This window comes from Tetrao urogallus, assembly GCF_951394365.1.
Source record: "Tetrao urogallus genome assembly, chromosome: 6".
Classification (NCBI taxonomy): domain Eukaryota; kingdom Metazoa; phylum Chordata; class Aves; order Galliformes; family Phasianidae; genus Tetrao; species Tetrao urogallus.
In genome coordinates this window covers 31,718,900-31,734,449 of record NC_136819.1, presented here as the reverse complement: position 1 = coordinate 31,734,449, position 15,550 = coordinate 31,718,900, and the positions used below count along the sequence as shown (strand labels likewise).

Here is a 15,550-nt window from a genome sequence, read left to right as displayed (position 1 = left end):
TTGAAACCTACATAACTCCATTCCAGTACAAGAATCTAAGAATCAAATATATAGCTAACATGTATGTCAGATAAATACACCTAATACACATACAAAACATTGGTCAATGAACTGTTTATTTATTTTTAGAACTACTGTTCTAAATCACTCCATATGTCTGCATTGCAGATTGAGCATCGTGTGATTTAAAAACATAATAATAATCAAAAATGTAGTACAGAGCAAAGGAGATGAACAGAAATAAGTCTAGAAGTTATATCTGGTAACATTATTGTTTTTTAAAACAACTTCATTAGAAATTATCTCACAGCAAACACAGTAAGACTTTAAGGATCGCTATTTATTTCTTTCTAAAGGACCTGTAGTAGTAGTAAAGAAAAAGTACTTAGTTACTTTAAACATAAATGCCAGAAAAAGAAAAAAAAAAAAGTCATAATTCTAATGATTAGAAGGCCAACTGTACCCTGGGCTGTATCAAAAGAGGTGAGGGAGGCAGTTTTCTCCCTCTACTCCACCCTTCATAACGCCCCATCAGTACAGCATTCAGCTCTAGATCCTCCAGCACAAGGACATGGAGCTGGTCATGCAGGCAACCAGGATCATCAGAGTGCTAGAGCACTTTTCCTACAGGAAATGGCTAAATTAGTTGGGCTGGTTCAGCCTGGAGACAGTTTCCTTCTAAAATTTAACAGAAAACTTTAATTCCTGCATACACATGCAAAGTTGTAAGCCCCAGTTAGGATCCACTGCTGCACTACTGTGCCACTTTCTGCATCGAGTTTGTTTGTTGTTTTTTGTTTTGTTTTGTTTTTAAACCAAAAATCAGGAGAAACAGTCATTACCAAGCCATACAGTTCAAAGCCATACCTTAGAACTGTAATGGAGTGGGCTGCAAACCAGCTTCCCCCTGCTTTGGCCTCCAGCCCCGTGAAGCTGAGGTGTCACTGCAGAGAGTAATGCAGAGAGTAATGCAGAGAGTAATGCAGAGAGTAATGCAGAGAGTAATGCAGAGAGTAATGCAGAGAGTAATGCAGAGAGTAATGCAGAGAGTAATGCAGAGAGTAATGCAGAGAGTAATGCAGAGAGTAATGCAGAGAGTAATGCAGAGAGTAATGCAGAGAGTAATGCAGAGAGTAATGCAGAGAGTAATGCAGAGAGTAATGCAGAGAGTAATGCAAAGGCCTCTGACAGCTCTCCTCCAGCCCTCTCAGATAGGAAAGCCAGGGGGCACTTCCTCGGCACCGTGGCGGCAGCCACCACCGCCCTCCTGTCCTCCACAAGCGAGGACCGGGAGAGCACGTCGAAACAGCCACCAGTAGCCGACAGCTACACAAACAGCGGCTGCGCAGAGCCAACTCGCGCGGGGCCCCGCTTCGCTTTTCTGTTCGGCTCTCTCCGCCCGGCCGCGCCGCTCCGCCCCTCTCACCGCCCCGGCCGGGCCGCGGGGCGGAGCTGCGGGAAGTGGGGCGGCAGTGGCCCGCGCTGTGTGATCGGCGGGCTGGGAGTAAAGGGCGCCCTGGGGGGCTGTCGCCCCGATCCCCCGATCGCGGGTGCGCTGCCTCCCGCCTCTCCCCGCCTCGTTGCTCGGGGCCAGAGAGGCACAACTCGGCCATTTCTTGGCGCCGCGAGGCATGAAGCTCACCAAAGCCCAGTACGATGAAATAGCCCAGTTCCTGGGGCACGTGCAGCCCACCCGGCAGAGCCTGAGGAAGCTGAAGGAGAAGTTCCCTAGGTAAGTGCTTCCTGTCCCCGGCGCGGTGCGGCGCTGGGCGGGCTGCTCTGCCGGGCGGCGGCCTGCTGCACGCTGAGAGCAGGCTCAGGCCGCGCCACCAGCTACGAACCGCCTCCTCCAGCCGCTGTCTCCAGTTGCAAGCCTCACACAGTGCAAAACCACCCGCACACACACATACAAACACACACTTAACTCTACGACAAGGTGCAGCTCGCTAAACTGCTGCTTTCCGAGCAGGATACTTCCTGCTCTCTGTGACCCGAGGAGATTGATGCAAAATAAAGTGTGCACCTTCCTCTGCTGCCTCTTCACATGTAAGCTCTCGGGCGCTTCTCAGAGCTCCGAAGCACCACGTGCATCCTGACAAATGAGTCTTGCTCAGGGGCTTGCCTCTGCAAGTGAGAACAAGGGTGGAATCTGGCTTGGGATACTGCTTTAGCAGACCCATGGCTCCCACACCACGCTGTGCCCTCAGTTGCTTGTATGTGAGCACCCATCTGCTTCCTCACCTGACAGCCTTCAGGATTGTCATAGACACTCCCAAGTGACCATAGGCTACTATGGAAGTTGCACATGGCATGATGTGCTTCATGTACTGATCTTCATTTCTAGAATTTGCTTACTATCAGTGATCATAGAGTTTAAAGGACATGTTGCAAGGATTTTTTAAATTTTTTTCTCCAGCTTTTCGCATGGGGTTATTAGTGCCAAATTGGGTAGAATTGGACTGAATTCCACTGCGAAAGGTGTGATATTGTCTTTAAAACACACAGGTAATAATACAGAAAAATGCAGTTTCTTAGGTGCTCTGCTTACTCTGGTGAGAGATGGAGATAAATAAAACAAAAAAGCATCCATGTGCTTCCTGAACAAGCCTTGCTAGTCTTACCACAAGTGTGACTGCAGATGCTGTGTGAAGCTGTGTGCATTGTGCAGTATGTGGTTGAGGAGCCAGTACAAGGCTTTCAAAGTGTCCAATGAAATCTGCTTTTTCAGGAAAGTGATGTAGTTAAAAATCAAGCTGAGGCAATGACCCTGTTGTAGAGAAGAATTGATGATAAAGCAAAGTAGCTGGTTCAGTGAGCTCATAGAGTTGCATTGCTGGGAGCCCAGCTCAGCTTGCATAGTACTGCTGCAGCTTGGGAAATACTTAACTGCGGCAGCATATGTCTGTACTTAGCAGTTGTCTTTCAACTTTAACATTCATGTTTATGTTCAAACATCTTCATTTTTAACAGCGGGGTTTGGGCATGATATGAGGATTATCAAAATGGAATTTTGACTGCTAAGCACAGTGAATCTCAGCATGTATTGGATGCACTTACTTTGAGCTTCTTGACATATACAACACTGGACGCTAATTCTGCATGCTCTGTGTTGTGCTTTTCTGAAAAGTAATTTCCTGCTTTGTTTCTCATGTGGTTAACTACTTGCTAGTAATTTGTATTTTCCTTTGTAACTTGTGTATTTTAGTCTTCCACTTTTTCTTTACCCATGAGTTCATGTTCGTCTGTGATACTGTTTTTCTCAATGAGACCTAATGTCTAAATTGTATTACCTATGGTAGGGCAAGTTGTAGGACATGTAGAGCACTGCAGAAAATGATCTGAAAAGGTTACAAACTGATTTATATTAGTGCTTGTTTTTTTAGTTGTAGTTAGATCTGTGTAAGAATCACCTTATCATTACATATCATTTTAGGTCAGACCTTTAAACTTTAATTTTTTCAAAGATCATTTTGTCCAGAAAAGTTCAGCTTTTGAGTGTTTGATTCATACGCAAGCTGATATTGTGTTCTTGTGTAGGTGTTTCCAGGAGGAAAAAAAAAAAAAAAAGAGAAGAAAAAAGTAGAAACCTGTTCTTCTGAATACAGCAGAATGCGTATTTTCTCTTTGAAAATTTCTTGTCAAGTTCTTACAAACAGAACATGATTGTCAAATAACTGGATCTGATTCAAATCTTTATACAATATTCTGCTTTTCTTTTTAATAACCAATCCTAATGGAATTTTACAGGTTTTTTTGATAGAATCTTCCTCTGCCTCCTGCCAGGATTTCAAAGGGTGTAAAGTTTGCTGACTTTTGTCTTGTTTTATCTTGCACAAAGTTTTTCCTCATTTGGTTCTATTCTGTTGAAGTCTTAGAGTATCTTACACTACATTGTATCGGATTTGGGGATTCCAGGAACTTTCTGACATTGCAAGTTGACTCAGTAGTCTCAGATCTTTCAGAGGTCCCCAAAGCCTTACTTTTGAGTTCTCACATTGAACAATTGTGAAACATATTTCAGTTCCGCTCGGAGTATTGTATTCTTCCATACCACAATTAATGCAGTCTATATTCCTTTCCTTACTTAATTATAAGTTGTTAAACAAACTTAGTGCCTCTAGCTTGACTTCCTTTTTATTGCCTCTACTTTTATTCCTGTAAAAGCATTCTTTTTTGAACCCTTTTGAGTGCAAACTGTGTATATAGGGAGTTTCACAGTGCTGGAATTTCAAAGTATTAGAATTTATAGCAGCTGCCCTATGTAGATCTTCACTCACAATATTTTCATCTTTGATTCTAAGTAAAGAAGTAGTGTTCTGTTTGTGCCTCATCTTAAAAGTGTCCTCATTGATAAAGATGAGCTTTTCTGACAGCAAATTGGTAGGAGTAGCTTTCCAGTAAGCAAAGGAAGAAAGTAATACTAGGCTCACAGTGAGTTTGTTCATTTTTGAGTATGGGTATTTGGTATTATGTGTAACTTCATATTAGGCCTTGGAAGTGCCCCAATGTGATTTGTTGTTGAACAATGTGTCTACGTGGTAATGTCTGACAATGTAAATTGGAAAATATTTTGTTTATTATTTGCTAAATTTTACCTGTTTTTCTCAGTGATGGTTCATGCTCAAAGGCCCTTAAAGAATTTTAAACACATGGAATCAGTGTTATTTCTACCAGCCAAACTTCTGATCATCTAAGACTGCTGAGTTATTATTTTTTCTTTCTTTTTCATCACTGTCATTGTTGCTTCTTTTTGACTTTTAGAGTTATTGGTGGATAAGTGTGTTTTCCCTCTGCCAGCTAGCTTTATTTACAAGGAAGTATGTTATTGTCTTTTCATGAATAATTTCATTTCTTCGTATCTGCTGCTGCTTATATTATCAAGCAGTGTCCGATAAGCCCTCTATGGTAGTTGTAGGGAATAAAGAAGGCTTCGGCTCTCTTTCCTCTGCTTCTTTTTATTTCTGTTTTTTGCTTGTTTGATTGTTTGTTTTCCTTTTTATTGCTGGAATCCGGGCCTGCTGCTAATGGTACCTGGAGATTGAGTCAAAACGGAAGAAGGATTCTCTGTCCTCTGCTCTGATGTTCCTTGGAGCTGCAGTTCCAGGAGGGAGTATTGGCAGTGAACTTAAGAGTGGGGCAGCTGGCCATCTAGGTGGCTTTTGGAGCTCTATGCTCAGGACTAAAGCTCAGCTATACTAAATAGAGATGTCTTACTGATAGGTTCCTAGCCTGTTGGTGTGAGAGAAATTGGTTACATACTCTTCTAACTGGAAAGCCTTTCACCACAGCAAAACTGACAGAGGTCTGCTGTTTCTTGGCTGCCTCTCCTCTTCTGAATAGTTGGTAAAATGTTTAAATAAGCACATGAACTGTCTTCAGTCTCCAAGCATTTATCTAGCAATTCTTGTTTAGAAAGATGCCTTTGTGCCCACAAGGGATAGAAATTTTTATTTCTTAAAATGAAAATGTAGTTTAAACTCTCTCTGCTTTTCTGTATTCTCACTGCTTATCAATGAAAAATTCATGCTCTGCCTACATAAACCACCTCACTGATTTCAATAGACTGGCTTATGAAGGAGGAGAAAGTAGTCGTTAGTGGGAGATGCAGAGACCTGGAAAGACAGATTAACTGATCACTGCTAGACCTTCCACCCTGTCTATTATGAATTGGCAAATATTTTGCACTAATTTATTCTGTTTACATGATCTGGACCTTACAGCTGGAGCAGCTCTGAATTTATTAGGTTTTGTATTCGTTTTTTCTTTAATGTTAAACTTCAGAGTAAATGAAATTTTGCTCTAGTGTTTGTTTTTATCTGTTATATGTAGTAAAATCTATCATAATTTAACATTTGCTATGTTCTCAAAGCATTTAACCTCAAATGCAAGCACTGACAGTAAGAGATGAGAAAATAATTTTGGCTTATTATTTGAAAAGCAAATTCACAGTATACAAACTTTCAGAAGTGTAAAATAAAATTTTGCATAATGAAAATATTCTTACAATGAAATAAAAATTCAAAACGTAATATGAATTGATATAATTCCCTTTGGACATAAATTCTTTGTATTCATTTGTATTTGTAGCCTTGGTATCAGATCTTGATCTGCATCCAGTGCACAGATATTACAGATGTCTACTCTTAAGATATTACAGTTTTGCTAAGATGAACCAAAGAGCACTACAGGTTTTCCTTTTTCACTGTTGAAGCCTCAGAGGACTTGAAACTAGTTGGATTTGATGTGTCACATGAAAAACTGATTATGCTGTGGCTCTGCATAGGAAGGAAACTAATTCTCCTCTGTAATAAAAATCAACATTTAACTCGGAAGAACTTTGTCTCTTTTCATTATTCTTTAGATTAAAAATAAGGTACACATTTAAAAATAGCTATTGATAGCAGTGAAAGCATTGAGAATGGGAAACACAGTTTTGATCAGGTTTTGATTTCTCTGATTGCTATAGACAGCATTTAGAAGGAAAATTCTTACATTGGCACGTGTAACTTCTAGGCCTTCAGGTTTTCTTTGAAAGAGGTGGAAAGGATTTTTTGGAGAGTTGTTATTGTTGTAGCATGTTGTTATTAACAAGAAAGTGGAAGACATGAGTAAGAATGCCTCAGCAGTAAGTTTGAGGGAATACAATGTATTTTCTATTGTAATTTGATACAAAATGATACATGCATCATTTCTGTTCCTTACAAGCCTTCCCACCTAAGATGTCCATTCCAGTGAACGGCAAAATTATCTTAAATGTTAGTCTTCAAATTTTGCTTGAAATGTGCAGCCAAAACTAAGGTTGTATTTTCTGAATTCTTTAGTACTGATAAGTATTTTCTCTTAACTTTTTCTCCCTGCAGTATGGGAAGGATTACTACGTGGGTGTCCAATTCCTTTCAAATAAAATAAAATAAAATAAAAATCACACAGAAGAGAAAGTGGAGAAAAGGTGAAAGAGAGAAGAGAGAGAAAATAAGAGTGAAGAGAAAAAAAAAATAAGGGGAAAAGAAAATTCTAAAGAAAAGCAAGAAGAGGCAAGGACAAAAAGAGGGAGAAAAATAATCCTTTCTTATGTCAAAGCTGCAGGGCTTGTCTTGGTCATTATGTTACTGTGTTGCTTTATAAAGTTTAACTTGGTTGTGCTTTTTGCCACTTCACAAGTTATATGGTAGTGATAATCACCAGTAGAGTAGGAATGTACATCCCATAACACTCTTCCAAGTATTTCATTCTAAAATGAGCTGGATGTCATCAGATAGACCAACAGATGTCTACAGATTTAAGGGCCAGCCGTCGGCTGTTAAGTAAGGATGAAGTGGAAGTTTTAACACTGACCATATGTGCATTTTAATTGACTTGTGGATTTTAGGGTGCCCTTGTACTCATGTTGCTTATACTATGGACAGTGGTGGTAAAAATGGTAATTTTTGATTTTATTTAAGAAACAGTTCCTCACTGTGTCATTCTTCTGAAGTCTGCAGATAAGTCTAGGATGGAGTTTTATGAGCAGAGGAGATTTTGTACATGAGATAGAAAAATATTTTATTCATGTGTTGGTTTTCAGACAATCATATTCTGGGCTATATTACAATAGCACAATAAATCGCTGAATACACTGTCTGCTGAATATGACCTCACCATGAAAAATTTGATGCATTAGAGTAGGAAAGGTTGGAATATATCAACCTTAGCTGACAAGGGACTTTGAATTTTGACCTAACACAGATGACCTTTGTGTGCAATAAAAGTGAGTTTAATCTCCAGGTCAAGGTTGAGGTGAATGGTAGGGCAGTGTGGATTGGTTTGTGCTGGATGTGGCTGGATCACACCTAGCAAGTAAAGAAAATCGAGGTCTCTGTATTTTAGAGTAAGCAAATACTTGCTGACATAAAGTTTTCTCCTATATGTTATGCCACTGTAGAAAAATCTGCAGTACCTTAAGACAACTAATTCTCCAGCAGGTGTAGGCTGATTCATTTGAAGTTCAATGCTTCAGAATAGAAAGTGTGAGTTGTAAATATCCTGTTCCTATAGATCATTGAATAGGTAAGCTAAATAAAATTTCTCCTCTAGCATGCAAAAGAAAGACAGCAAGTATATTGCCTTGCTATGAAAGGGGAGAAATCTGGAAGCTTTATGTCTTTGACAGCTAACCTGTCTTTGGAACATCGTAATTTTATTCCTAAGTGGTATCCTTTAAAAAGGAACACAATTAAGAGCACTCTGATCTTTTTCAGTAGGCAAATACAAAGAAAACAAGTCCTTTTGAGCTCTCCCTTGCTGTAAAAGGTATTTGATTATAGAAGCTAAGTTACAAAATGTTTTGGAGGTTGTCTAGGCTACATAATAAAGACGTATAGGTTTTTTAAATAAAAGATTGTAGTGTTTTATAGTAATCACAGACAAAATCTGTATCGTTAACTGGCTGGTGTTCCAGGAATGCTTTTTTACTAACACTAGTGGTACATGCCCTGAATCCTTTACACAGATAAGAGTGGTAGTGGTGGTGCTGGTGCTGGAGGAAGGAGGGTGTTCTCTTTAAATCTCTTTAAATCAGGCAGGAAAAAAAAAGTTTGAGACTAATGGAAAGAACCTCTACTCCTTTAATAGAGCCTGCAAAATATATTCTCCAGGACTGATCAGCTCTGAAGGCTCTGGAGGTTTGATGATTGGAATGGCAGGAAATCACGCTTTCAGGACATAACGAATTGACTAGGCCATCCATCATTTGTTAGCATGCGCTGAAACGCTGGGTTTGTGTGCACAGGTCTGTGATTTAGTAAATACTTGGGAGATGAATAGAGCTTACACACAAGGGAAGATATTGCTGTCCTTCAGCAGCCTTAGACACAGATCCCTGCTGAGAAGGCTGTCTGACAGCAGCTCATCAGTAACTGGCCTGTCACAGTCAGTGATGCCCACCAGCCATCCCCAGTATATTAAATGCATTTTTAATATCTGCTTCAGTAGACTTAATGAAGAAAATTTAGTTTCCGTACTCTGATCACTGCTTCCTCAAGTGTTTTAAAGCATTGACTGGAGCACTTCCAAGAAAGAAACTGTGCTGATACCTGGAGAAGTTGATTGAAAATGAATGTGAAATAGAATGCGAATAGGAATGTTATTACCCAGTTTCCTTAAAGCAAAACAAAAATATTTGGGAGAAGCGCTCACCTTTTTAGAAACAATTGACCCTGCAGAGGGACCTTACACAGCATGCTGTACTAGCAGAAGAGATGCAGTGCTGAGGAAGGTGTGCACATGGTGATTCTGTTTAGTGTGGCTGGGCTTGCCAAAAGGCATAATTGCGTTTCTTAGGCTTTCATATGTCAGGACTTGGATAAGATCATCATTCTGTCAGGCTTTCAGAGTCCTGAGAAGAGGATGGGCATGAATGGGAGGAATGGAATAGATCACGTTTTCAATAATTTTGCTAACTACCGTAAAGTTTTTGGTTTTGACATTTTTGCAGAGGATGTGGTGGATGAAAATTGTTGTAGCATTCCATTATATTATTTAAATTGATGTAGAGAATAAATAATAAATAAGATACATTGGAGAATGAAACTTCTGCTATTCTTATGATTTCGCAGGCTAATTGGGAGTTACACAATATTGACATCCTGAATTGTAAGGAATTGTTTCTGTAACTTTCTACCAAGTGATAAGATGCTTTGTTACCTGTATATAGATAAACTTAATAGTTTGAATTTCCTGGGAACTTTCAGGGAAAAAATTGTGTTTACATAAAGGCAAATATGTTGGTTTTCATTTTTTAATGAGATGCAATGCTTATTGTACTTACTTCAAGACAGCAAGACAAACAACTTGATTTTGTTGAAAACATCCATTTGATACATTCACTTCTTGAGGTTTTTTTCCCCCAGGAATCCATTCTGTGTTCACAGAAGAGAAAGCAAGTGCTGAATGAGACCTATAAATTTGATTCTTGTATGTGTCAAAACAGTAATGTATTAAATGCATATTATTATAAAAATTTAAGACGTGTCCTAAACACTTACATTTTTATAACACATGGCAATGTTAAATAATACATCTTCTTGTTAGCATCTGTTTTCTGTCATTGTTGGCAGAACCTATGATTTATTACTTAAATTAATGACTAAAACCATTTTGGTTCTGATATATGCCCCTGAGCTTATCATATCACTTAATAAAATAACGTATATGCTTTGATGAGAATCATTTTTAATTGTTTACTTCTTTAAGTTCCTGGTGAAAATATCGTATCTTTTCAAGGTGAATGTCTCAGAAGGTCACACTGTATTTCAAACCGAATGAAATACTGATAAGGATTGTTTTCAGTAAGAATATAGATTACAGTAATTAATAATATTAAAACTGTCTTTTAAGACACATCTAATAGAGCACTGTTAAGAAAAAAAAAAAAAAAGAAAAAAAGAAAACAGCATTAGAAAACGTTTGGAAAAATACTGCTCTGTTTTCTTCAGATCCAGTGATGGTTAAAAGCCTTGTTCATTTGTTTGACTAATTTGTACCATACAAGTAGATTTCAAGCTCCCATTGGCATGCTAAGATTTCGTGCTTTATCATTAGTTTTCAGCTTGTGTTTCATGGAGTTCTCATCCCTGGACCTCAAACAAAGAATTCAGAGTAAATGAACTTCTTGTCAGCAGGCTTAAATTTACCAAACAGGAATCTGCACTTCTTGACGGAAAAGTGTTCTGGCTTGTAAACTCTTGTAAACTCCTTAGGTTGGAAACTGTGTTTTGTCAGCAACTAGAGCATTTTTATTAGTCTTATTGTTTCTTTTCTTACGTGTTTCTTAAATTCTAGTGTCCATAACAGTTTGAATGTGGTAGTGATTTGAATGGGATACTTGATACAGTGCATGCCCTAAGGTACCCAGTAGCCCAAATGATAATGACAGTCTTCCTTTTTTATCCTGGAGGTTTCTTGTACTTGAATCCTCTGCTTTATCTTTCTCATTTGAGTAGGATCTTCAAGCAAGTGTCACTGTCTGTTGAAACTGGTGTAATGGCTTCAGGTTGGGATGTGGTGCTGAAGTGGACTCTGTTTGGATGAATATTCTCTATTTGCATATCTGGATCTAGGCCTGAAAGGTATTCAAATTGTTTGGTATTCTTGATTCCCAGATAGCTCCAGGCAGCTGCAACACTGAAGAAAAATATCATAACACAGCACACATTCTTCTTCCACAGAAAGCAGAATGTTTTCAGATTTTTCTCTGAGACCTACGTGATACCAAAGATAGTAGTTTCTGTAGTGTTGCCTGCTAGAACCTTTTCTGAAGACAACATAAAAACTATGACCGTATAGAAATAATATTCACTTCTATGACTGAAGGCGTTTTTATCTGAATTAATATGAAGAGTCTTTTGGAGTTCCTCATCATTACTGAGGACTCAGATGATGATAATGGCACCACGTGTCTCTCTTTCCATTTGTGATCTGCTAGGAGATGGCAGAACTTCCTTTCAATCCACTATTGATACTGGTGGTATCCAATCCTTTTGCATTTCTTCTATGGAATGCTTGCATATGTTCTGAGGCTAGAACTGGTACAGAGTACAAAAACTAATAGCCAGAGAATGAGCGTAGATTCCTAATGGCCAAACAACAATCGAACATTAGCCATTTCCAGATCTAATATAAATACATGTTCTCAATCCAGCTGGTCTTCAGTTTTCAATACAGGCAAGCAACATGTTCTCCTGGAGAAGCTCATTATTTTCAATTCACAAAATATAAAAAGATCAAAAGAAGACATAAATTTCTGTTTCTTACAGAGTTTAAATATGAAGTTTTGTTTTGAACAGTTGGCAGGTACTCCAAAAAGGCCAAGCAAGTTCAGTTCCAAATACAGTGTTTAATGACCTCATTGCAGTGGGTTTTCTGACATAGAAATATGTTTTTCTTTATCCTATTATTAGAAACAGGAGAGTATAATTATTGACCAAAAAGTCAGACTACATTTTTATCTCATTTGTATTGTGTTCCTTTGACATCAGTGGTCTAAGAGAGAAAAAGAAAATGGTTGTTTACAGGATAAATGCATGGTTTCGGTCTGATTTTTTTTCTAGCTATGTCTGTCTATTATGCTCTCTAAGCGTACTTTTTTCAAACAAATCCCACTGGCTACTATCCATTATCTTTCTGCTTATGTTTTTTATTTCAATTTACTATTTACACATGGACCTCACTAGTAATGGGCAAACATTTTTATATGTGATTGTTTTTGTGGCTTTAAGGTTTCTGGATGAAAATTTTGGCCATTTATCTAGTCATATTAGCCTGCAGTTCTAATACTTTCAGACTCAATAATTTAAAAATACTATTCAAATGTTTCATTTACTTTGAGAAATTAATCTATTTCTTTGTAGACTTTTTTTGGGGGGGGCGGAGCGGGGAGCGGTGGGATTGATTACATGACAGTCATTTGCTTTAATGTATTTTGTAATTGTTAGCATTTTAGTCTCTTCACCAGCGGTAATATATCAATGGAACTTTGCATTAGTGGATGCATACTGAAATAACCAGCAAAAATCATTAAAATATGCAGAGGAAAGCAACATGCTTAGTTTAATGTACTTCTGAATATTAAATGCAAGTAAAATGGTACATAGACATGGAGTCATCTGTTATATTTTAGTCTCTGAAGCAATAGCTGTGTAAACCTTAACCTCGTAATTTTGTAAGTTCCACTTTATCATGTAGCTGCAAAAGGTAATCAAAATAAATCATAGAAGATGAAGAAATATTTTCTAGGGCTTTCTGAAAGCTTTCAGAGGTGGAGCTTGATCCATGAAATTTTTGTAAGCATATTAAATAATACAACATGATGTGCAACGTGTCAGGTCTGATAAATTATTTTGTATAGGACATTTATACAACATATGGTGAGCTGATATGTGAACAGCTTAATGACTAAATTATGTTAATCTTTCTTGCCATATTTACTTTTCATTTTTAAAAAATGGTGTTTTCAATTTCTGATTTTACTTTTTTGATCATGGACAGATATAAGAAAGGTGTAGGTCATCTCCGAGAAGCTGTGACAGTGATCCAAGGTTCCTCAGCTGTGCAGTGTACATAACACAGATGTTGGGAGAGTCATCTGTCAGCTATGCCTCTCCTATGGAGTTAGAGTTCTAGGGGGAAAAGAATTCGACACAGTGCTGTCACTGTTACATTTTCACAATGGAAGAGCATGCAAATATTCAACCTCCTGCTTAGCAGTAGTGCCCTGTCTAATGTCTGTGCTGGTTAGAATAAAAAAATAGTGGGTGCATCTAGGGCTCATAGATCTGACAAAGGTCATGCTATGCTGGGCATTTGAATTGGAAATTGTCTGGACTTAGATTTTATAAAGCTCCCACTGTTGTCGGGGAAAATTTCAGCAGGGTTTTGTCCCTGGAGAGGCCTCTTAGGCCCTTTTCTGTCCTATGAATGAATTTAGATGTGAGGGTTTCTCTGCCTTAAAACTGTTAAGTTCATTTTGCATACATCCCCAGAGAGAAAAACTGGCAGATGCTTTTGTCTTGGAAGTGTTTAAAAGAAAACTGCAGAACAGGAACAAGGGAGAGAAGGGGCCCTGTGTGGAGTCCCAGAACATTTTGGAAATGGCCAATATGCAGTTTTCATCAGTACTAAGGCGGGGCACAATATGGTGCCTGTATCTCACTAGGGAATATGAATGTTGATTAAGCATACTCCCAGGCTTTGAAATCCTGAAAGCAGTGTCAGAATAATGGATGTTGAGCAAATGTCAAGCATTTGTTAATTTCGCTGTTATTTGGAGTTTATCTACCATGATCAATCAAATAAACTAGTGCTTCTCTGTTGTGGCATGTGTCATTGATATGGTGATTAGGGGGCTAGAGAGGCCTTCTGCCTTTTTTTTTTCCTTTTTTTTCTGTTACAGGTAACAGATTACATATGAACAGCCATAACTTTAAGAATTGTTTGTAGTTGGTTTAATGGGAAGTGATACAAAATACTTAACAAAATACTTTATAGTAGTGAAATAAAATAGTACTTGCATATCTACCTTGCTAAACCTTAAATTCCATTGTTTCTATTTTTGGCCTTAAAGCTTTACTGCTGGGGGGGAGGATAAATTACTTGTAAGTGAAAGTTGATTGGAAGAAACCTAATTAAAAGCAAAAGTTAGAAAAGCGATGGTATCCACCCCAAATTAGTATTGTTCTATAAGTTAACTTCCTTTTTGCTTCTCACTCTCTTGGTTTCAATAAAGGTGTCAACATCCTTATTTTTGACTGGGAAACATTTGTGTGCTTTTTAGTTAAAAGTGGAGAGGATTACTTGCTTTTTTATAAGAACATGCAGTCTTTTTTAAGAGTATGTCAGATAAGTTGCTGGTTGTTGACTAACATGCAGAAATGTTAAGGGTCCCATCCAGAATATTCTTTTCCTCTAAATTCTCAATTGCTGTTGTCTTCTGGTATCCTAGTTGTGCTAATTTGTCATTCTTAGGAGTTACAAAGAACTCAGAGTTAAATGTGGAGAACAAATTAAAAATAAATCAGGAGTAGGAAAAGGTACTGTGGCATTTGTTCTTTTATTGTCACATATTAAGACTTCGAAGTAGTAGTGCATAAAGTAGGGCTCTTTTTGAAAGCTACCCAAAGGATGTTGTCAGATTCCTCTGAATTCTAGTGAAGTTTATTTACGCTCTTCTCAATTACTTTTTTCTTCCTCTTTTTCTTTTTTTTTTTTTTTTGCCAAGTCTAGTCTTTTAGTATCTATGTGCTTTATATTTTTATTATGTTTTTGACAATCCAGAAATTTAAGAATTGTCAATAAGTTCATGCCATATGACTTGATGCATATTGAGGTCATATTCAGTTTATTTTAACATAGAGCAAATGTTTGATGTTGAACTAGTTTTCCTTCTTTGTTAATTTTCACATTATTTATTTACTGGAACGTCTAAATCTATTTTACTGAGGCTGGTTAAATTTTGGTGCTTAATGAAGGAGATGCTATGCGGTGAACCTACTGACTGTTTACATCAGCGATGACTGTTTAGCTGGGGAATGGAATCAGACTTCTCACAATCTTTACTGCAACAATACAGGAAACAAAGGTTGGTAATTGTGGCCATTTTCAGAGCAGTACAAAGAAAACAAAAATTTAAATCCTCAAGAAAGTGGATGAAGAGAAGGGAAACTTCTATTGCTAGAAATGGAAAACAAGGCTAAAGAAGTTTTAGTATAGAGTAATATGAAATTATGGTCACCTCACTCAAACTTTCTCCTGTCGCCTGCCAGTGAGTGCGTTTATAGGAAGTTTAAAAAACATTCTGGAAGACCACTTGTAAAAAGGAATGGCTGGATTTCCTTCTTAGTGCGTTCTGCCATACCTCCAATGTTAAAATTATTTTTTTCCCTCTATGAAAGCTATTCCTTCTAGTAAGCTATACCTGAGAAGTGCAGTCAACTTTACGGTAAAGTGTAAGACTTCAATTTTGGAAAGACTGAAGTAGATTTTGTAAATATAAGCATGTATAACACAAAATAGTACA

The 15,550-nt window shown here is 37.9% G+C and overlaps 1 protein-coding gene across 1 annotated transcript in view; it reads left to right on the top strand.

Moving 5' to 3' along the window:
• Positions 1-1,631: 1,631 nt before the first annotated feature.
• The window catches only part of CDIN1 (CDAN1 interacting nuclease 1), a gene marked incomplete at both ends in the record, with an annotated part of 111,488 nt that continues 97,569 nt past the window's right edge, over positions 1,632-15,550 (top strand). The window contains one exon of the mRNA XM_079537183.1: positions 1,632-1,732. Within this exon, the coding sequence (XP_079393309.1) occupies positions 1,632-1,732 (101 nt within the window). The remainder of the gene's footprint in view (positions 1,733-15,550) is intronic.